Here is a 23,726-nt window from a genome sequence, read left to right on the forward strand (position 1 = left end):
GTTTGCAACACCACTAAGCAAGGGGCACCAGCAAGCAAGCGGCACCATGAAGACCAAGGAGCTCTCCAAACAGGTCAGGGACAAAGTTGTGGAGAAGTACAGATCAGGGTTTGGTTATAAAAAAATATCAGAAACTTTGAACATCCCACAGAGCACCATTAAATCCATTATAAAACAATGGAAAGAATATGGCACCACAACAAACCTGCCAAGAGATGGCCGCCCACCAAAACTCACAGACCGGGCAAGGAGGGCATTAATCAATCAGAGAGGCAACAAAGAGACCAAAGATAACCCGGAAGGAGCTGCAAAGCTCCACAGCAGAGATTGGAGTATCTGTCCATAGGACCACTTTAAGTGGTCCACAGAGCTGGGCTTCACAGAAGAGTGGCCAGAAAAGCCATTGCTTAAAGAAAAAAATAAGCAAACACATTTGGTGTTTGCCAAAAGGCACGTGGGAGACTCCCCAAATGTATGGAAGAAGGGACTCTGGTCAGAGGAGACTAAAATTTAGCTTTTTGGCCGTCAAGGAAAACTCTATCACCGCGAAAACACCATCCATGCTGTGGGGATGTTTTTCATCGTCTGGGAAAGGGACTGGGAAAGGGACTGGGAAACTGGTCAGAGTTGAAGGAATGATGGATGGTGCTAAATACAGGGAAATTCTTGATGGAAACCTGTCTGCCTTCCAGAGATTTGAGACTGGGCCAGAGGTTCACCTTCCAGCAGGACAATGGCCCTAAGCATACTGCTAAAGCAACACTCGAGTGGTTTAAGGGAAAACATTTAAATGTCTTGGAATGGCCTAGTCAAAGCCCAGACCTCAATCCAATTGAGAATATGTGGTATGACTTAAAGATTGCTGTAGACCAGCGGAACCCATCTAACTTGAAGGAGCTGGAGCAGTTTTGCCTTGAATGTGCAAAAATCCCAGTGGCTAGATGTGCCAAGCTTATAGAGACATACCCCAAGAGACTTGCAGCTGTAATTGTTGCAAAAGGTGGCTCTACAAAGTATTGACTTTGGGGGGTGAATAGTTATGCACACTCAAGTTTTCTATTTTTTTGTCTTATTTCTTCTTTGTTTCACAATAAAAAATATTTTGCATCTTCAAAGTGGGAGGCATGTTGTGTAAATCAAATGATACAAATCCCCCAAAAATATATTTTAATTCCAGGTTGTAAGGCAACAAAACAGGAAAAATGCAAAGGGGGGTGAATACTTTCGCAAGCCACTGTACATAGGGAATAGGGTAACATTTGGGATGCAGTCAGCCTTGGTTTCTGTTGGTTGTGTTTGACTCAAGGATAAGACTAAAGTAATTACAATCCTCTAGCCTGAGTGAAGAGCCAAAACATTAATCCATTTATAGTCCAACATGCTCTGGGATTTGCCTGGGAAACATAGCACAAATGGTCAAATTAATGTGTCGTGATTCAACCATGGAATGGATCAACTGCTGGTTAATGTTTGCATGTTGTTTCGTGATTTTTGCATAGAGCATCAGAAAATGAAATGACGGAAAGATGATGATGTCTGAATGTTTTCACTTCTCCTCAAGGCTGAGAAACATTCATTTGATTCATGGGGATACATTTATAATAATAGGACCCAGAACACCATTGCCTGAAATTTGGGGTCCAGAAGATACTGTCCTTGTGTATTTTTAAGCTTTCATTCAGACTATTTTTCCAGTACATTATCTAAGACTGTCCATATTCCATAGTCTGTATACCAAGGGCACAGTCCTTTTACAAAGGCAGTGGGATAGAGAAATACAGCTATATACTGTAGATTGAAAGACTCGCTACAATGTCCCTACCCAACCTTTCCCTCCACTGTGTGCCAGATTCACCAGATTCAAGCCCTCTGACAATTATCCCTGTTTTGGGTAAAATGCCAACAACAACATTGGGAAAGGGGTATACCTAGTCAGTTGTATAACAGTGAATGCCTTCAACTGAAATGTATCTTCCGCATTTAACCCAACCCCTCTGAATCAGAGAGGTGCGGGGGTCTGCCATAATCGACATCCACGTCTTCTTGGTTGATAATCACCTCCTTAGAAGGACAAAAAAAAGGAAGGACTAAGCTACTACTTGGAAACTTTCTGCAGCTATTTCCAATCCCAATTATGACAGACCGATAAGGTCTCTGGGTTTCGGTCTAATTCAATTCCAGTGTAGCCGCCTCACAGTGCTAAAGTGGCAGCTATACTGCTCTCATATCAGTCAACACTGACTATGCAGCTGTAAGTGGATAAAAGCATGGTATTTCACTTCATGACTACTACCATTTAAGATTTAATATAGTTTTAGAGGTGCTTCTCTACCCTCACTGCCTAGGCTATAACCTGAAACCAATGAATCAAACCTGAGCTCAACATAACCCCCCCCATGAAATGATGGAGATCTCAATGTCTGATATTGGAACAACACATAGAGCACTTTATTAAAGGGAACCTACATGGGGTTATTTCATGAAAGAGTTTGATTTGGATATTGTACCCACTAAAATATGAATGGACATCCAATCCTTGCTCTAATCAAATTGTTGTATAATAGATAATACTCAATCTAATTTAGGAAGGAACATTCCAAATCTTTCCCAAATGTTTATATTATGGGCTGTGTCCCAAATGGCACCCTACTTACTACACAGTGCAGTGGTTTTGACCAAGATGCCATTTGGGACATAGCCATGATCTGAGAATGACTGAAGTCTTGTGAGAGGAGCCATAGTGGAGTATTTGATGAATCTCCCCACCAAGCCCAGAATAACAGGATCTGAGGCTGTTCTTACTAACCCCTAGGACCAGTCGCTCTGTCCTCTCACTCAGTCTTGCAGACAGAGGTTAAGTTCTTAATGGTAAGGTTGCCTAAGAATATGGATCATCAGTACTAATGGATGTTTTAAAGATATCGACCAGAGTGCTGAAGGTAAGATATTAGTGATGTGGGAAAAATTGATACAGCAGTATCATTTTTTTTACGATATCAATTTATATGACAAAGTGTTGATTCAAAAAATAAAATGAAAAAAAAGTTTCTTTATTTTGCTAAGATCTTACTGTTAAAGGGGCTATCTGCAGTCGCTACGTCCATTATTTAGACCTTTAAATGGATGATATATACCAGTTGATTCTTGAAGAATATAACTTAGATGCCTATGAGCTTAGTTCAACTGTCCTACCCCATCAGAACCCAAAATATAAGCTTGTTTTTGTCTTTGTTTGTAAACTAGGTAAATATAAACAAACACTGTATAATTTTGATATCGTGGATGGTCGGTCCTTGTATCCATAACTCTGTACATGAGTTTGAGAATGGTTACATTTCTCTAGCCCCATCCCTCAGTGTTCTACCAAAATAGTGGCTTAGAGACTGCTTTGTTATTGTTTGAACTGCAGATTTCCACTTTAAATGGTGAGCTAATATGTTTTGAGTACTTATATCCATGACGGATCAAACTCATTTTCTCATGACTCTCTCTTGTCCCTCTACAGGAGAAATATAGTGACCAATGTTTGGAACAGTGAATTGCATTGAAATTGCCATATCGAATCGTAATACATATAGAATCTAGGGCTGTCCCAGACCAAAATGTTGTCTGTTCTTTCGACCAATCAATTGGTCGAAATTGCACCATTTTTTTATATATATATAGACACACCCTATGTGTTTTAATAAAATCAACTATATGCACTGAGCTTGATTGCTTGACATTTTTTCCCATTCCTCCTTGCAAAACAGCTCGAGTTCAGTGAACTGTTTGAATAATATGCTGCCACCACCATGTACAGTATATGAGACTTGTTGCCAAAAAGGGTTTCATCTGTCTTCCAGACCAAAATGTTGTCTGTTCTTTGGTCTGATAGATGACCTCTTAGATCTCCTCCAGAGTGTATGAGCTGAAAGTTTAGAGGGACGGCCAGGTCTTGGTAGATTTGCAGTGGTCTGATACTCCTTCCATTTCAATATTATCAATGTGCATGGGAAATCTTTTTGTATCCAAATCCGGCTTTAAACTTCTTCACAACAGTATCTCGGACCTGCCTGGTGTGTTCCTTGTTCTTCAATTGCACCAGACTATCACAGTTTTATACGGAGACTTTTATTTAGGTCAACATTGGATCATTCAGAGATCCTCTCTGAACTTCTGGATATAGACACACCCTATGTGTTTTAATAAAATCAACTATATGCACTGAGCTTGATGCTTTAAGTGCACTGTTTGAATAAATAATTAAGACACACAAATGACTCGAGGGAGCCAGAGATCAAGATAACCCCAAGGAAAAAAACTGTTCCCGACCCTCCTGCTCCTCTTCACAGATTTTGCCATTATGCTCCTGAAGTTGCTGGTAATAGGATACACCAGGGGTCGGAAAGCTTTTTCATGGGGAGTGCTAATGTAACAGTATAATTTTAAACCGTCCCCTCGCCCATACCCGGGCGCGAACCAGGGACCCTCTGCACACATCAACAACAGTCATCCTTGAAGCCGCGGCCCTTGCAGAGCAAGGGGAACTACTACTTCAAGGTCTCAGAGCAAGTGACGTCACCGATTGAAACGCTATTTAGCGCGCACCGCTAACTAAGCTAGCCGTTTCACATCCGTTACACTAACTTGACAATTTAACGTTTTTTTTCTTCCACATACACAATTTATCTTACAATTTCTAACCGATCTGCATGCCAGTTATGATTTTCATATACACATTTCCGTGGAACACTTCAATTATAATAATGTATTTTTGTATTATTATGGGTATTAAAAAAAAGCCTCCATAAAGCCAACAAATAAAAACATTGTAGGTAGAAAATATCATGATTTAAAAAGAAATATCCTATAGCCCTAAATCACATTGGCTACACATGGAGGTTTGTTCATGTTCTTTCAATCACATTCATCTCTCTACTCTGCCTGTCTGCATCGAACTTGAAACATATCATCTATTAAACTACAAGTTCATATCAACTATTAACTGGGTCCGGCCCTCGGGTCGCTCTAGCAAACTTGAAACATTGTATCAACTATTCTGGGCCCTCAGTTTACCCCTGCAGTGAGCTCCAGACAGACACCGCTGTATTTGCAGAACTTCTCAAGGGATAAGAAAGTAGCGTAATCAGGTGTTTTATGACGTTTTCACTGTATGATATTTTCCCCTTTCACACCGAGGCTTGGTGGTTATAAGGGAGAGAACTGGTAAGAATAGTCAAATACATTGAGGAGCTATTGTATATCATTCTCAATGGATGTAAAAAAACAGACTTGGTTACCTTGCTGTTTGAGGCGAAGAAAAAAATACTTTGAGAAGCTCCACAGCTCATTAGCAGTGGTGAGTTAGGACAATCAGAAAAACTATCAGACATCCCCAAATGTGTACATTTGCGCGCAGGCCAGGCAGCCTAAGCTTACTTCCATGCGTAATCAGGTGCGCGTCTTTACTCAACATTGACAGGAGCGCAACAAAAAAAAGACAATTCATAAATTAACAACTCGTAAATGGAATGAAATAAACCAAAACTTGTTTCTCACAAGTGTAGCATAGGTTGTGAGCTCTGCAAACAACATGTCCACTTCGACGATGAGAACGGTAAACGACTGTATGCATTAACAGAAATGACAGTAACCAAACAAACATTGTAGATGAGAAAATATGGGAATTAACGGTAAATGTATTACTGGTGATATATGTAATGGGGAATTGATAGTCACTAACAATAAAAGGGCTAATAATTCACACAATTAAGTTATGAAACAATGGATGTGCACAAACCGGCCGGAGAGAGACGCGCCTTGTGCAGAGAAATGGACCGAGCCATCCCCGCGGCCTTCCGCAATGAATTAGTCCACTCTTAATGTCCACCAGATGCACCATAGTCTTGCTTTCCGGCGGATGTCATTCATTTTCAATGGAGCAGTCCGCAACATTACGTTCGAGGTGCCTCGTTAGGCTGCGTTCTGTGTACTACATTCATTCAATATTTTCAACTTGTGTGTTGCTTTACCGTGCGGTGGTACAAACGGGAGTACACACTCGAACTACCTAGCTTTTAGAGAGTTGAAAAGCGAAGTACATGTGCCTCAGGTACATAAAAGGCGGGTTAGACATTCGACAAAACAAAACACATGCATCTGGTGGACATCGGGCATGACATATTTTTGATAAATTTGCGACCGCAAACGAAATGAAATCTCGGGTCAGCCCTAATAGAATCGCAATACAAATCGTACCTGCATCGTGATACTATCGTATCGGGGGCTTCCTGGAGTGTACTATTTGCATTAGAGCTGAATCCACAGCAGACAGCCAGTGACTGTTGTGGAAGGCCACTCCATTTGAATGGAAAAATGCATATAAGGCCATAACATAGTTATGGAAAGCGCCCAGTCCAGGGGGTGTACTTGTAGCGTACATAATGCAATCTCACGCTATAAACAGGAGATTTGCCTACAGGGCAGGAGCTTTTCTGGCTCAGACAATACTTACTTTTACTTTATATATATTTTTTAAAATGCACAGAAGGTCATGCCCTTTGTATGGTAAAATGCACGTAGCGCCATACCATTGCCATATGCATAGAATGTGCTACTAGATACCCAGACAGCAGCAGGCTTTGAGAAGAGAAGAAGGGAGCCTCTGTTCATATCTATAAATAATGTGAAAATAAACACAAGGGCATACCTTTCATTTCATGGCTTTGTCACGGATGCCAGTCGAGTAAGATGCTTGGAAATTGTTTTTCTTCTCAGCCCTAGGCCAGTAGATTTCAGTCAGTGGGTGCATTCCAAATGGCCCCATATTCCCTAGACCCGAAAGAAAAAATACGTTTGGGATACACTTATTATTTTTTTTTACATAAGAAGTGTTTGGGGTGGAAAACAACATTTTACGAATAAAAAAAAGTTAGAAAATATTGTTATTTATCTTTTATTGTATGTGCAAAATTGTCCTCTATCGTGGTCATTAGGATGTAAACATGAAAACATTTACATTAAAGCACAGAGTTTCTAAACCCAGAGGCGCAACATAGCGAGACTTCCGGGAACGCTTGCAAAACAGGCGAAACCAGACCAGGCCGGGGTTTGAGAAGTCAATGAGAGAAGTGAACAATTCTTCTTAAGTTGTTCATTTTCTTAATCTAAAGAAAGGCACAACCTAGATTTGAACCAATGTATTAAGTAGTTGAACATGTTATTACTCCAACCTCATGAAAGTGACACACTGACACACCACACTGACACATCAAAAACAACTTTATATTGAAGGAGTGTGTGTAATTACTTAATCAAACTTATTTTCAAATTTCTATAATATATGCTAATTTTGATGGCAGACATTTTTTTAAGAACCAAGAAGATAAAGTTGTCAAGGTCACACCCACACACATCTCACTGAATACTGTGGCCTCAGAGATACAGACCAAGAACTGACGTTCACTAGAGAAGACAAAAATGAAATACTGGGTCTCAGGAGGATAAAATTGTGCACTACTTTTCACCAGAGCCCTATGGGGTGTGTTGAATTGTGCCACTGAAAAGCAGACTATTCATTTTCACTTTCCAGGAAGGCCATTACTCATTGGCCCTGGCCCTCTTGTCTTGTCACCCAATGAAGTCAGATACAAAGGACATGACAGAAGTGCTTTAATGTGATTGCACTGACGAACATCTGTTCATGAACAAAACACTGGGATTGGGATAAGTGAGTTAGCTAATCAAATAATTACTGTCTGTGCCTGTCTGTGTGTGTGTGCGTGCCTGTCTGTGTGTGTGTGCGTGCCTGTCTGTGTGTGTGTGCGTGCCTGTCTGTGTGTGTGTGCGTGCATGTCTGTGTGTGCGTGCATGTCTGTTTGTCCTAACAGTTCTATTAGTTGTAAACATTCCACCCACTCAAATACAGAGACCACACTAAGAACAACTACCAATTAGGCCTCCATACTTTTCCATTCTTAAACCTTTCTTTTTATCTTCTCTCGTGCAGCTGTCCGTTCCTGGCGTCCAACCTGACCCCAGCCATCCCAGTGATCGGAGGGGTGTTGTTTTTCTTTGTGCTGGGGATGCTCTTCAGGGCCAGCTTCAGTGACCCGGGGGTCCTGCCCCGCGCCACGCCCGACGAGGCTGCCGACCTGGAGAGACAAATAGGTAACTAGATAGGTAAATAGGTAATAGACCGTCGTTTCCTGACGGTCCAGAGTCCAGGGGATGCTTTCCCAAATGGCACCCTATTCCCTATATAGTGTATGTGAGTAGTATACTACTTTTGACCAGAGGTAGGTTTTTGGTCAAAAGTAGTCCACGGTCCTGGTCAAAAGTAGTGCACTATATAGGGAATAGGGTGCATTTTGGGACTTGGACCAGGCAGGACTCTGCACTCAGAGTCTCTGATGCTGTTTATTCTCCTTGTTTGTGTTCAGCTAATGAGGCAGATAGATTTGAGGTCAATGTGAACTTCCCCTGACCACTGTCAAACGGTTTGGATCGAGCCAATCACATGCGGCCTCTAACCGCCTTTGGTGTCTGTGTTCACGTGTGAGATTATAAGGTATTCAGTGTTGTTTATGTTTGGAGATGACATCAGCTTTGAGAGGTGCTTTACCCTGAGCACCAATGGCATGTTGTTCAAACAGTCTGACTAAAGGCCTCGTTTTAGAGTTCAATCTAGAAAATATCTCATCAGAGTCCCAAATGGTACCATATTCCCTGTATAGTGCACTACTTTTGACAAGGGTCATTGGGCTCTGGTCAAAAGTAGTGCAATATTGTTCAAACAGTCTGACTAAAGGCCTCGTTTTAGAGTTCAATCTAGAAAATATCTCATCAGAGTCCCAAATGGTACCATATTCCCTGTATAGTGCACTACTTTTGACAAGGGTCATTGGGCTCTGGTCAAAAGTAGTGCAATATGTAGGGAATAGGGTGCCATTTGGGATGCAACCCTCTATCACAGGAGCAAGCCACTAGTTCCGTTTTGTTATGAGATGTCCAATCCAATGCGTACCAAGAAGAATCAGTCAGTGATTTTCAATGAGCAAAATTTGTGCTATACAGACAGAACAATCTGGATGTATTTTTGGAACTCTGTTTTTTTCTGTGAATACAGCATTCCAGAATAGACTTGTCAATCACAAAATATCCAGTACTAAGAGAATGACCAAATTTGGGCATTGTTTGCTCTGTTTATCTAACTCCAGCTTTCTTAGAGCAGGAGAGAAAGCGTCTCTCGTGGTTCCGTCACAAATGGCCCCCTATTCCCCGCGTTATGCACTACCATAGGGATCCAGTCAAAAGTAGTGCACTGTATAGGGATTAGGGTGCCATTTGGGACAGACACCTATGTCTCACCACATCAACAGTGTTTTAAACAGCCATTGAGGAAGGGTAGAAGTAATTCACTGTTATATTTACTCAATTCGGTTGTTTACAGTCTGTGGCCGGTCACAATGTGATGCACTAGAAACAACATCCACACATCCTCTAGTAGAGGATCTGGAGGTTCAGTACTGTGTGGTCAACTCTACAAACAGCGAAATTGGTGCTAATTGCCATCAAAATCATACCTGTAAACAATACCTATGAACAAGAATTACATTTTGTTTATTAAATGTTGATGAAAAGTGATATTACAGGCCTGCACTGAAAAAGCGGTGAACTTTTGGAGAAGTAGTCTAGTCCTATTGTCTGTTTCACAACCTTCACTAGCTTTTGCAACCTCTAAATTCCTTCAAACGACTTTCTTTCCCTCTCTTTTGTCTTTGTCGCTCCCTCTCTCCAGTCTCGCTCACAACAAATGCTTGCTTTCGAGCAGCTCAATATGTTTTCAATTCTAAGCTGCTTTATTTGCTGCTTCCCACAACTCACTTGCAGTCAAACAAATCCTTCTGTCTGATATCTGCTTCATCTCTCTCTTGCACTGTGTGTGTGTGTGTGTGTGTGTTTGTTTTTCTCCTCTCCTTTCTATACACATCTCATCATTCCTGCACTGTCTTCCAGCAGGAGTCTTGTTGTTAAATGCATTCACAATCCTCTGTGTATAAGAACGGCATCTGAAGTGACAGCAAGTGATCTCCTTCCCTTTCCCCAATATGCATAATGTATGCTCCATCCCAACGCAACTGCCATCACCACCACTGTCAATGTCTTGTTTTTCATGTACACAAAGTCGTGGTTAAATATTTAGGCTAAATCTCAGTCCCACAGATGTTCACCACATTGACGCATGGTGTTGCCTGAAACTTTGATCCAACGTTACTTTACAGCCTCTTTAAAATCTTTATAGTTAACTTTATACACTCAGTTTATATTAAACTATAAAACCAGTGGCACAGTGTGTGAAAATACTTGTCCAAGGAAGGCAGTGATGCTGAGTGATGGCAATGAAACCTTGTTTAAAGTATCCTCCTTTTTAAATGAAGGCATACAGAGTTGGCTACATATTTTCAATTTCCTCCTCCAGAAAAAAAGCAGAACAGATGTGCAAGGGATAATATGCATAGTAATAATGAACTGTACTTCAAATCAAAGTTTATTTGTCACGTGCGCCAAATACAACAGGTGTAGAACCTTACAGTGAAATGCGTACTTACAGGCTCTAACCAATAGTGCAAAAACGGTATTAGGTGAACAATAGTTAAGTAAAGAAATAAAAACAACAGTAAAAAGACAGTGTAAAATAACAGTAGTGAGGCTACATACAGTAGAGAGGCTACATACAGTAGAAAGGCTACATACAGACACCGGTTAGTCGGGCTGATTGAGGTATTATGTACATGTAGATATGGTTAAAGTGTCTATGGATATATGATGAACAGAGAGTATCAGTAACGTAAAGAGGGGTTGACGGGTGGTGGGTGGCGGGACACAATGCGGATCGCCCGGTTAGCCAATGTGCATTGGTTGGTCGGGCCAATTGAGGTAGTATGGACATATGTACATGAAAGTATAGTTAAAGTGACTGTGCATATATGATAAACAGAGAGTAGCAGCAGTGTAAAAGAGGGGTTGGGGGTGGCACACAATGCAAATAGTCTGGGTAGCCAGTTGATTACCTGTTCAGGATTCTTATGGCTTGGGGTAAAACTGTTGAGAAGACTTTTTGTCCTAGACTTGGCACTCCGGTATCGCTTGCCATGCGGTAGTAGAGAGAACAGTCTATGACTGGGGTGGCTTGTCTTTGACAATTGTTAGGGCCTTCCTCTGACACCGCCTGGTGTAGAGGTCCTGGATGGCAGGCAGCTTTGCCCCAGTGATGTACTGGGCCGTACACACTACCCTCTGTAGTGTATTGCGGTCAGAGGCCGAGCGATTGCCATAGCAGGCAGTGATGCAACATGCTCTCAGTGTTGCAGCTGGAGAACCTTTTGAGGATCTCAGGATCCATGCCAAATCTTTTTAGTTTCCTGAGGGGGAATAGGCTTTGTCGTGCCCTCTTCACGACTATCTTGGTGTGATTGGACCATTCTAGTTTGTTGGTGATGTGGACACCAAGGAACTTGAATCTCTCAACCTCCTCCACTACAGCCCCGTCGATGAGAATGGGGGTGTACTCGATCCTCCTTTTCCTGTAGTCCACAATCATCTCCTTAGCCTTGGTTACGTTGAGGGATAGGTTGTTATTCTGGCACCACCCGGTCAAGTCTCTGATCTCTACCCTATAGGCTGTCTCGTCGTTGTCAGTGATCAGGCCTACCACTGTTGTGTTGTCTGCAAACTTAATGATGGTGTTGGAGTCATGCCTGGCCATACAGTCGTGGGTGAACAGGGAGTACAGGAGGAGACTGAGCACGCACCCCTGGGGGGCTCCAGTGTTGAGGATCAGCATGGCAGATGTATTGCTGCCTACCCTCACCACCTGGGGGCGGCCTGTCAGGAAGTCCAGGATCCAGTTTCAGAGGGAGGTGTTTAGTTCCAGGATCCTTAGCTTAGTGATGAGCTTTGAGGGTACTATGGTGTTGAACGCTGAGTTGTATGTAGTCAATGAATAGCATTCTCACATAGGTGTTCCTTTTGTCCAGGTGGGAAAGGGCAGTGTGGAGTGCAAGAGATTGCATCATCTGTGGATCTGTTTGGGCGCTATGCAAATTGGAGTGGGTCTAGGGTTTCAAAGCTTTTCATGGCTCAGTGCTTTCAAAGCACTTCATGGCTACGGACGTGAGTGCTACGGGTCTGTAGTCATTTAGGCAGGTTGCCTTTGTGTTCTTGGGCACAGGGACTATGGTGGTATGCTTGAAACATGTTGGTATTAGAAACTCAATCAGGGACATGTTGAAAATGTCAGTGAAGACACCTGCCAGTTGGTCAGCACATGCCCGGAGCACACGTCCTGGTAACCCGCCTGGCCATGCAGCCTTGTGTATGTTGACCTGTTTAAAGGTCTTACTCACGTCGGCTATGGACAGCGTGATCTGTCACTGTGGGGAAGACATCCTCGATGCACTTATTGATAAAGCCAGTGACTGATGTGGTGTCCTGCTCAATGCCATCGGAAGAATCCCAGAACATGTTCCAGTCTGTGATAACAAAATAGTCCTGTAATTTAGCATCTGCTTCATCTGACCACTTTTTATAGACTGAGTCACTGGTGCTTCCTGCTTCAATTCTAGCTTGTAAGCAGGAATCAGGTGGATATAGTTGTGGTCATATTTACAAAATGGAGGGCGAGGGAGATTTTGTCTGTCATAGTTGAAGTGTCCCTATGATGAAAATTACAGGCCTCTTATTTTTTTAAGTGGGAGAACTTGCACAATTGGTGACTGACTAAATACTTTTTTGCCCCACTGTATATATATATACACACACACACACAGTTGAAGTCGGAAGTTTGCATACACCTTAGCCAAATACATTTAAACTCAGTTTTTCACAATTCCTGACATTTAATCCTAGTAAAGATTCCATGTCTTACGTCAGTTAGGATCACAACTTTATTTTAAGAATGTGAAATGTCAGAATAATAGTAGAGAGAATGATTTATTTCAGCTTTTATTTCTTTCATCACATTCCCAGTGGGTCAGAAGTTTATATACAATCAATTAGTATTTGGTAAAATTGCCTTTAAATTGATTAACCTGGGTCAACCGTTTCGGGTAGCCTTCCACAAGCTTCCCACAAGTTAGGTGAATTTTGGCCCATTCCTCCTGACAGAGCTGGTGTAACTGAGTCAGGTTTGTAGGTCTCCTTGCTCGCACACGCTTTTTCAGGTCTGCCCACAAATATTCTATAGGATTGTTGTCAGGGCTTTGTGATGGCCACTCAAATACCTTGACTTTCTTGTCCTTATGCCATTTTGCTGCAACTTTGGAAGTGTGCTTGGGGTCATTGTCCATTTGGAAGACCCATTTGCGACCAAGCTTTAACTTCCGGACTGATGTCTTGAGATGTTGCTTCAATATATCCACATAATGTTCTTCCCTCATGATGCCATCTATTTTGTGAAGTGCACCATTCCCTCCTGCAGCAAAGCACCCCCACAACATGGTGCTGCCACCCCCGTGCTTCACGGTTGGGATGGTGTTGTTCGGCAAGCCTCCCCGTTTTTCCTCCAAACAACGGTGGTCATTATGGCCAAACAGTCCTATTTTTGTTTGATCATACCAGAGGACATTTCAACAAAAAGTACAATCTTTGTCCCCGTGTGCAGTTACAAAACGTAGTCTGGCTTTTTTTATGGCGGTTTTGGAGCAGTGGCTTCTTCCTTGCTGAGCGGCCTTTCAAGTTATGTCAATGTAGGACTCGTTTTACTGTGGATATAGACACTTTTTGTAACCTGTTTCCTCCAGCATCTTCACAAGATCCTTTGCTGTTGTTCTGGGATTGATTTGCACTTTTCTCATCAAAGTACGTTCATTTCTAGTAGACAGAACGTGTCTCCTTCCTGAGTGGTATGACGACTGTGTGGTACCATGGTGTTTATACTTACGTACTATTATTTGTACAGATGAACGTGGTACCTTAAGGCGTTTGGAAATTGCTCAAAAGGATGAAGCAGACTTGTGGAGGTCTACAATATTTTTCTGAGGCCTTGGCTGATTTCTTTTGATTTTCCCATGAATTCAAGCAAAGATGAACTGAGTTTGAAGGTAGGCCTCCAATTGACACAAATGATGTCAATTAGCCTATCAGAAGCTTCTAAAGCCATGATATCCTTTTCTGGAATTTTCCAAGCTGTTTAATTTTAAAGGCACAGGCAACTTAATGTATGTAAACTTCTGATCCACTGGAATTGTTATACAATTAATTATAAGTGAAATATTCTGTCTGTAAGCAATTGTTGGAAAAATGACTTTTGACATGCACAAAGCAGATGTCCTAACCGACTTGCCAAAACTATAGTTTGTTAACAAGAAATTTGTGGAGTGGTTGAAAATGAGTTTTAATGACTCCAACCTAAGTGTATGTAAACTTCCGACTTTAACTGTATATATATATATATATATATATATATATGTCCTAACCGGTCAGTCAATCCGAAGCGTTTCAAGAACTTCTTCAAGTACAGTTGCAAAAACCGTCAAGCACTATGATGAAACTGGCTCTCATGAGGACCTCCACAGGAAAGGAAGACCCAGAGTACCTCTGCTGCAGAGGATAAGTTCTTTTGACTGCTACTGTGTGTATTTATACACTAATGTTCAAACGTTTGGGGCACTTAGAAATGTTCTTGATTTTGAAAGAAAGCACATTTTATGTTGATTAAAATAACATCAAATTGATCAGAAATACAGAGTAGACATTGTTAATGTTGTAAATGACTATTGTAGCTGGATATGGCATATTTTTTTATGTAATATATTTTCATAGGTGTACAGAGGCCCATTAACAGCAACCATCACTCCTGTGTTCCAATGGCACGTTGTGTTAGCTAATCTAAGTTTATCATTTTAAAAGGCTTATTGATCAATAGCTGCACCAGTCTGCTGTTCCCACATGCTTCAAGAGGGCCACCATTGTTCCTGTTCCCAAGAAAGCTAAGGTAACTGAGCTAAACGACTACCGCCCCGTAGCACTCACTTCCGTCATCATGAAGTGCTTTGAAAGACTAGTCAAGGACCATATCACCTCCACCCTACCTGACACCCTAGACCCACTCCAATTTGCTTACCGCCCAAATAGGTCCACAGACGACGCAATCTCAACCACACTGCGCACTGCCCTAACCCATCTGGACAAGAGGAATACCTATGTGAGAATGCTGTTCATCGACTACAGCTCGGCATTTAACACCATAGTACCCTCCAAGCTCGTCATCAAGCTTGAGACCCTGGGTCTCGACCCCGCCCTGTGCAACTGGGTACTGGACTTCCTGACGGGCCACCCCCAGGTGGTGAGGGTAGGCAACAACATCTCCACCCCGCTGATCCTCAACACTGGGGCCCCACAAGGGTGCGTTCTGAGCCCTCTCCTGTACTCCCTGTTCACCCACGACTGCGCGGCAACGCACGCCTCCAACTCAATCATCAAGATTGTGGACGACACAACAGTGGTAGGCTTGATTACCAACAACAAATTTGGCATGCAGCCAAAAAACACTCACAAACATTTACAGATGCACAATCGAGAGCATCCTGTTGGGCTGTATCACCGCCTGGTACAGCAACTGCTCCGCCCACAACCGTAAGGCTCTCCAGAGGGTAGTGAGGTCTGCACAACGTATCACCGGGGGCAAACTACCTGCCCTCCAGGGTACACCTACACCACCCGATGTTACAGGAAGGCCATAAAGATCATCAAGGACAACAACCACCCGAGCCACTGCCTGTTCACCCCGCTATCATCCAGAAGCGAGGTCAGTACAGGTGCATCAAAGCTGGGACCGAGACACTGAAAAACAGCTTCTATCTCAAGGCCATCAGACTGTTTAACAGCAACCACTAACATTGAGTGGCTGCTGCCAACACACTGACTCAACTCCAGCCACTTCAATAATGGGAATTGATGGGAAAGGATGTAAAATATATCACTAGCCACTTTAAACAATGCTACCTAATATAATGTTTACATACCCTACATTATTCATCTCATATGCATACGTATATACTGTACTCTATCATCTACTGCATCCTTATGTAATACATGTATCACTAGCCACTTTAACTATGCCACTTTGTTTACATACTCATCTCATATGTATATACTGTACTCGATACCATCTACTGTATCTTGCCTATGCTGCTCTGCACCATCACTCATTCATATCTTTATGTACGTATTCTTTATCCCCTTACACTGTGTATAAGAAATTAGTTTTGGAATTGTTAGTTAGATTACTTGTTGGTTATTACTGCATTGTCGGAACTGGAAGCACAAGCATTTCGCTACACTCGCATTAACATCTGCTAACCATGTGTATGTGACAAATAAAATTTGATTTGATTTGATCATTATAATAGTCTTTTGCAATTATGTTAGCACAGATGAAAACTGTTGTTCTGATTAAAGAAGCAATTCAACTGGCCTTCTTTAGACTAGTTGAGTAGACTAGTGGAGCATCAGCATTTGTGGGTTTGATTACATGCTCAAAATGGCCATAAACAAAGAGCTATCTTCTGAAACTCGTCAGTCTATTCTTGTTCTGAGAAATGAAGGCTATTCCATGCTATAAATTGCCAAGAAACAGAAGATCTCGTACAACGCTGTGTACTACTTCCTTCACAGAGCAGTGCAAACTGGCCCTAACCAGGGTAGAAAGCGGAGTGGGAGGCCCCGGTGCACAACTGAGCAAGAGGACAAGTACATTAGTGTCTAGTTAAACTGGCAGCTTCATGAAATTGTACCCACAAAATACCAGTCTCAACGTCAACAGTGTAGAGGCGACTCCGGGATGCTGGCCTTCTAGGCAGAGTTCCTCTAGGCAGAGTTCCAGTGTCTGTGTTCTTTTGCCCAACTTGATCTTTTGCCCATCTTCATTTTTATTGGCCAGTCTGAGATATGTCTTTTTCTTTGCAACTCTGTCTTGAAGGCCAGTCTCCTCTTCACTGTTGACGTTGAGACTGGTGTTTTGCGGGTACTATTTCATGAACCTGCCAGTTGAGGACTTGTGAGGTGTCTGTAAATGACATTTACAGTAACTTACCTGTAAACGGTAAAAGCTATAAGTAGTATTATTTTATTAGTAGTATTGTTTTTTGGGGCTCCCGAGTGGCGCAGCGGTCTAAGGCACTGCATCTCAGTGCTTGAGGCATTACTACAGACCCTGGTTTGATTCCAGGCTGTATCACAACCGCCTGTGATTGGGAGGGGTAGGGTTTGGCCGGGGTAGGCCGTCATTGTAAATAAGAATTTGTTCTTAACTGACTAAATAAATAAAGGTTGTAAGTCGCTTTGGACAAAAGCGTCTGCTAAATGGGATATATATATATATATATATATATTAAATAAAATCACATTTAAAAAAAGTCCTCCTGTCACGGGAGTAGGGAATTAAGTGACGCTGAGTGAGCAATATGCAGAGCCGCAGAGGTGTTGCCCCCCAAGCTTGAGGAGCAGGCCGTGTGTGTGTGTGTGTGTGTTTGCTTGTGAGTCTGTGTGTGTATGTGCCTCTTATCTCTGAGTGGAGTGCTAGGTCCTGCTGAGCAGATGAATAATGTAATGCCAAGTAAACATCGTTCCCTAGCGGCCCGCCACTGTAAAATACATCAGTGAGGAAGCCAGTAAAATGTGCTGACTGATATATCAAGCTCCGAAAGCCTATGTAATCAAATTGAATCAAATCAAATTTTATTTGCCACATGCGCCGAATACAACAGGTGAAATACTTACTTACAAGCCCTTAACCAGCAATGCAGTTTTAAGAAAAATACCTAAAAAAATAAGGAATGAAAGTAACGAATAATTAAAGTTAGCAGTAAAATAACAGTAGCGAAGCTATATACTGTACAGGGGGTACCAGTTGTGGTGGTTCATTTCTTTACTATTAAATGAGGAGAGACAAACCTATCGTACAAGTCAGAGTTATACTTAAACTAAATCTTTAATCGCTTATTAATAAGGGAGCAGGTCAATACAATGCACACATATAAAGTGAATCGATTGAGTGCTCTACAATAATGTTGGCTGGCCAACGATTCATGCTCAAATGATTCGTTGAGAGACCGAGACAAAGTACAAAGGTATTTTATAGCCAAGATACACCCCTTTCAACCTACATGACAAACAACAGATGTATAGAATGGGTCACAAGGTTAAGATTTGTATGAAAGACACCTGTAATTCATAGCAGACAGTATCTGCCGTGTCAACAATTTTCATTGTGTAGAGACCAGTGTCTGGCCCTCTAACTCCATACTGGAGCCATGTCTCCCTGGTACGGTATAGAACAGAAAAATTAACTCATGCTTTGGATTGCTCTTTAGGTTTTATCACCCAAAAGACATGGTAAATCCCCTGTCAGTGTTATCTCCCAGAGGCCCATCCTAAGTAGAACACACACACAATAGTTATAAGAATCCTCTATTCTGTTGCATAAAACAACCATTTGATGCAATAAAAGTATTATAACATGATCTTGAAATTTTCCATCATACGGTACAGAGTCAATGTGCAGGGGCACCGGTTAGTTGAGGTAATTGAGGAAATATGTACATGTAGGTAGAGTTGTTAAAGTGACTATGCATAGATAATAACAGAGAGTAGCATCAGGGTAAAAAGAGGGGAAGGGGGGGGCAATGCAAATAGTCTGAGTAGCCATTTGATTAGATGTTCAGGAGTCTTATGGCTTGGTGATAGAAGCTGTTTAGAAGCCCCTGACATGTGATGGCGTGACTTGCTTTGTTTATCACAGGGAAATAAAAACAGAGCCTGAAAATTGCCCAAACTCAAACCCCCTTGGATACAGGAACTCGTGTCTGGCCCCTAACGGACAGGATGTGCTTTAGGAATAAGATACAGCTCTGAGGCTGTACTGAATATCCACCATAGGAGAACAAAGGAATATGCTTCCCTTGTGAACCAAATCTGACTTGCTCTTGTTTGGTCCTCCTCAGGCGCGGCTAACGGCCCCAGTGGTCCAGGGTACAGGCCGCCCCCGAGGACCAGAGAGGTGGTCATCAATGGGCAGACGGTGAAGCTCAAGTACTGCTTCACCTGCAAGATCTTCAGGCCCCCGCGGGCCTCGCACTGCAGCCTGTGCGACAACTGTGTGGGTGAGTACTGTAGTCCTGAAAATAATAGTAGAAGCTAACTAACTCAATGGCTGCTCCATATGCATGACTTTTTAACCACCTACTCTCCCCATCTCTCCCTTTCTCTTTCTCTTTCCACTCGTTTATTTCCCTTCCCTCTGTCCGACCACTTTTCTATTTACATTTGTCAAAACGTACCTCTCTCTCTCTCTCTCTCTCTCTCTCTCTCTCTCTCTCTCTCTCTCTCTCTCTCTCTCTCCTCTCCTCTCCTCTCTCCTCTCTTCTCTGCAGAGCGTTTTGACCACCACTGTCCCTGGGTGGGGAACTGTGTGGGAAAGAGGAACTACCGTTTCTTCTATCTCTTCATCCTCTCCCTCTCCTTCCTCACCTTATTCATATTCGCCTTCGTCATCACACACGTCATCCTGAGTGAGTATAATACCGACCAGAGACTGAAACACACACAAAGCGGTGATGCCCTGAAATACACACAACACTGTTTTTCCCCAAACAATGTCCCCCAGGTGCCCAGAACATACTGTTTGTTATCCAGATAATATCATCAATGACAAGATGAGTAAATGCATAACACTGGTATTTCTCTCACACGTTATCAAGTTTTTTTCCCCCTAGCCTTCTCTAATTGTAACTCTAATTATCCTTACCCCATACACAGCGGTTGAGCAAACGGTTACCCACAACCAGGTTTTCAGGTGTATTTCACCATCAGCAGTATCCACCCATTGTCACATTCTGACCATAGTTCTGTTATTTTATTCTTTGTTTTAGTATGGTCAGGGTGTGAGTTGGGGTGGGCAGTCTATGTTGGTTTTTCTATGTTGGTTTTTGTGTTCGGCCTAGTATGGTTCTCAATCAGAGGCAGGTGTCGTTAGTTGTCTCTGATTGAGAATCATACTTCGCTAGCCTGGGTTTCACTTTTGGGTTTTGGGTGTTTGTTTCCGTGTGAGTGTTTTGACCACACGGTACTGTTTTGGTTTTGTAAATTCACGTTGTTATTTTCTGTTTAGTGTTCTGAGTTTGAATTAAAAATCATCATGAACACTTACCACGCTGCGCTTTGGTCCGATCCTTACTCCTCCTCAGACGAAGAGGAGGAAATCCGTTACACCCATAAACAAAAGGCCGCTAGCCCTGAGCAGCACTACCTCCTAGGGCACTTCTTCTCGATCAGCACCACCTCCCACTTCCCCTCCGCCCCTCTTCCTCCACCCCTCTTCAGAATACTACCCTCCCTCTCTCCCTGCTTCCCAGCGCCAGTGGAGGCTGGCTGTCAGGAAAGCTGCTGACACGGCTGGTCTCTCTCTCTATGAGGGAGAGAGGGAGCGGTGTTTGTGGTGCTTTACTGTACACACAGATCAATCAGGCAGAGCAGAAGCAGGCCAGGGGTTGTATGTATCAAGCCTCTCAGAGTAACAGTGCTGAACTAGGATCAGCCCCCCCATGTAATCTCATCTAAAAGGATAAACTGATCCTAAATCAGCACTCCACCTCTGAGATACACTGAGTTTTATACATACGGCCCCAGAGGTTTGCACAGTGCAACACCAGTCTGGGGACCACCACTCACTGTGCAGAGAGAGAGAGGCAACGAACACATGTCCCGGCTTGACTTACCTGTTTCTTTCTTAGCCATTTCCACAAATCCCACGATGGCTTTTCTGGGTGATTATGGCTTTTCTACCGCCGATAACGAGTGGATTCAGGTTTAATCTGTATCAGTCATCAGCATTCGGCCCATTTTACAGGTTGTGGGTATTGATGTTGGTTAGTTCTTATTTTTCGTGTTCCTGTGGGTAGGCTGGAGATGGGGCTTGGGGAACTCCTTCTGAACCATTAGCTGTCAGTCATTGTCTGCGTTCCAAATGGGCCCTGGTTAAAGTAGTGCACTACAGGATAGGGTGCCATTTGAGATGTACACATTCCCTCCCTCTAGTTTTGATCAAGACTAGAGTTCCTGGTAGAAAATTTTAGCCTATTTTAGCCTATTGAGCCTACACATTTAGGCCTGGCTTAACCTATTTTGGTACGGTCAGTGTGACTAGCATCAGTTACAGTTGAAGTCAGAAGTTTACATGCACTTAGGTTGGAGTCGTTAAAACTTGTTTTTTAACCACTCCAAAAATGTATTGTTAACAAACTATAGTTTTGGCTAGTCGGTTAGGACGTCTACTTTGTGCATTACACAAGTAATTTTTCCAACAATTGTTTACAGATTATTTCACTTATAATTCACTGTATCACAATTCCAGTGGATCAGAAGTTTACATACACTAAGTTGACTGTACCTTTAAACAGCTTGGAAAATTCCAAAAAATGATGTCATGGCTTTAGAAGCTTCTGATAGGCTAATTGACATAATTTGAGTCAATTGGAGGTGTACCTGTGGATGTATTTCAAGGCCTACCTTTAAACTCTGTGCCTCTTTGCTTGACATCATGGGAAAATCAAAAGAAATCAGCCAAGACCTCAGATAAAAAATGGTAGACCTCCACAAGTCTGGTTCATCCTTGGGCACAATTTCCAAATGCCTGAAGGTACCATGTTCTCATCTGTACAAATAATAGTACGCAAGTATAAACATACCGCTCAGGAAGGAAACGCATTCTGTCTCCTAGAGATGAATGTACTTTGATGCGAAAAGTGCAAATCAATCCCAGCACAACAGTAAAGGACCTTGTGAAGATGCTGGAGGAAACAGGTACAAAAGTATCTATATCCACAGTAAAACGAGTCCTATATCATCATAACCTGAAAGGCCGCTCAGCAAGGAAGAAGCCACTGCTCCAAAACCGCCATAAAAAAGCCATGGGGACAAAGATCATACTTTTTGGAGAAATGTCCTATGGTCTGATGAAACAAAAATAGAGCTGTTTGGTCATAATGACCATCGTTATGTGTGGAGGAAAAAGGGGGAGGCTTGCAAACCAAAGAATACCATCCCAACCGTGAAGCATGGGGGTGGCAGCATCATGTTGTGGGGGTGCTTTCCTGCAGGAGGGAATGGTGCACTTCACAAAATAGATGGCATCATGAGGAATGGAAAATTACGTGGATATATTTAAGCAACATCTCAAGACATCAGTCAGGAAGTTAAAGCTTGGTCGCAAATGGGTCTTCCAAATGGACAATGACACCAAGCATACTTCCAGTTGTGGCAAATGGCTTAAGGACAACAAAGTCAAGGTATTGGAGTTGCCATCACAAAGCCCTGACCTCAATCCTATAGAAAATGTGTGGGCAGAACTGAAAAAGTGTGTGCGAGCAAGTGTAACAGTATAACTTTAGACCGTCCCCTCGCCCTTACCCGGGCGCGAACCAGGGACCCTCTGCACACATCAACAACAGTCACCCACGAAGCATCATTACCCATCACTCCACAAAAGCCGCGGCCCTTGCAGAGCAAGGGGAACTACTACTTCAAGGTCTCAGAGCAAGTGACGTCACCAATTGAAACACTATTTAGCGTGCACCACCGCTAACTAAGCTAGCGTTTCACATCCGTTACACTCACCCACCTTTTGACCTCCTCCTTTTCCGCAGCAACCAGTGATCTGGGTCAACAGCATCAATGTAACAGTATAACTTTAGACCGTCCCCTTGCCCATACCCGGGCCCCTCTGCACACATCAACAACAGTCACCCTCGAAGCATCGTTACCCATCGCTCCACAAAAGCCGCGGCCATTGCAGACCAAGGGGAACTACTACTTCAAGGTCTCAGAGCAAGTGACGTCACCGATTGAAACACAACACTATTTAGCGTGCACCACCGCTAACTAAGCTTGCGTTTCACAATTACACAAGGAGGCCTACCAACCTGACTCAGTTACACCAGCTCTGTCAGGAGGAATGGCCAAAATTCACCCAAGCTTGTGGAAGGCTACATGAAACGTTTGACCCAAGTTAAACAATTTAAAGGCAATGCTACTAAATACTAATTGAGTGTATGTAAACTTCCCACTGGGAATGTGATGAAAGAAATAAAAGCTGAAATAAATCATTCTCTCTACTATTATTATGACATTTCACATTCTTAAAATAAAGTGGTGACCCTAAACTGACCGAAGACAGAGAATTTTTACTAGGATTAAATGTCAGGAATTGTGAAAAAACAAAGTTTAAATGTATTTGTCTGAGGTGTATGTAAACTTCCGACTTCAACTGTACGTAGACATGTTTTCCCAGACTTGAGAAATACAGACATTGACAGGCGTTTGAGTCGGAGGCAGAATAATCTCCTTCGGAGCATACAGCTTCTTGTCCTACTGTGGGTGCTGTGAAGCAGCTCTGAGATATTCTGTCACCAGGACTGAGAAGCTCTAATTCTGTGGGAAGTAATGTTGTGTATGTACTGACTAGCTCATCATCATGGTGCTCCGTGGACCTTTGGATGTTCCCCTCCTTATGTAACAAACCCCGTCGTTTCTCTGCTCTCTCTGCTCTCCGCAGGATCCAACCGGACAGGCTTCCTCAGCGCACTCAAAGACAGCCCTGCCAGATATCTTTTTACTGGGGGGAGAGTGTGTATGTGTGCGTGCGCACATTTAGATTTTGGACTTCTTTATTTCTGTTTATTTATTCG

General features: G+C 42.7%; 1 protein-coding gene across 1 annotated transcript in view; it reads left to right on the forward strand.

Annotated features, from left to right (window-relative positions):
• LOC135557440 (palmitoyltransferase ZDHHC14-like) overlaps positions 1-23,726 on the forward strand; it is a 61,717-nt gene that overhangs the window by 30,292 nt on the left and 7,699 nt on the right. Inside the window, exons 4-7 of the mRNA XM_064990697.1 lie at positions 7,991-8,151; positions 18,987-19,145; positions 19,416-19,553; positions 23,594-23,642. Coding sequence (XP_064846769.1) covers positions 7,991-8,151; positions 18,987-19,145; positions 19,416-19,553; positions 23,594-23,642 — 507 coding nt within the window. The remainder of the gene's footprint in view (positions 1-7,990; positions 8,152-18,986; positions 19,146-19,415; positions 19,554-23,593; positions 23,643-23,726) is intronic.

Source organism: Oncorhynchus masou, chromosome 16, assembly GCF_036934945.1.
Source record: "Oncorhynchus masou masou isolate Uvic2021 chromosome 16, UVic_Omas_1.1, whole genome shotgun sequence".
NCBI lineage: Eukaryota > Metazoa > Chordata > Actinopteri > Salmoniformes > Salmonidae > Oncorhynchus > Oncorhynchus masou.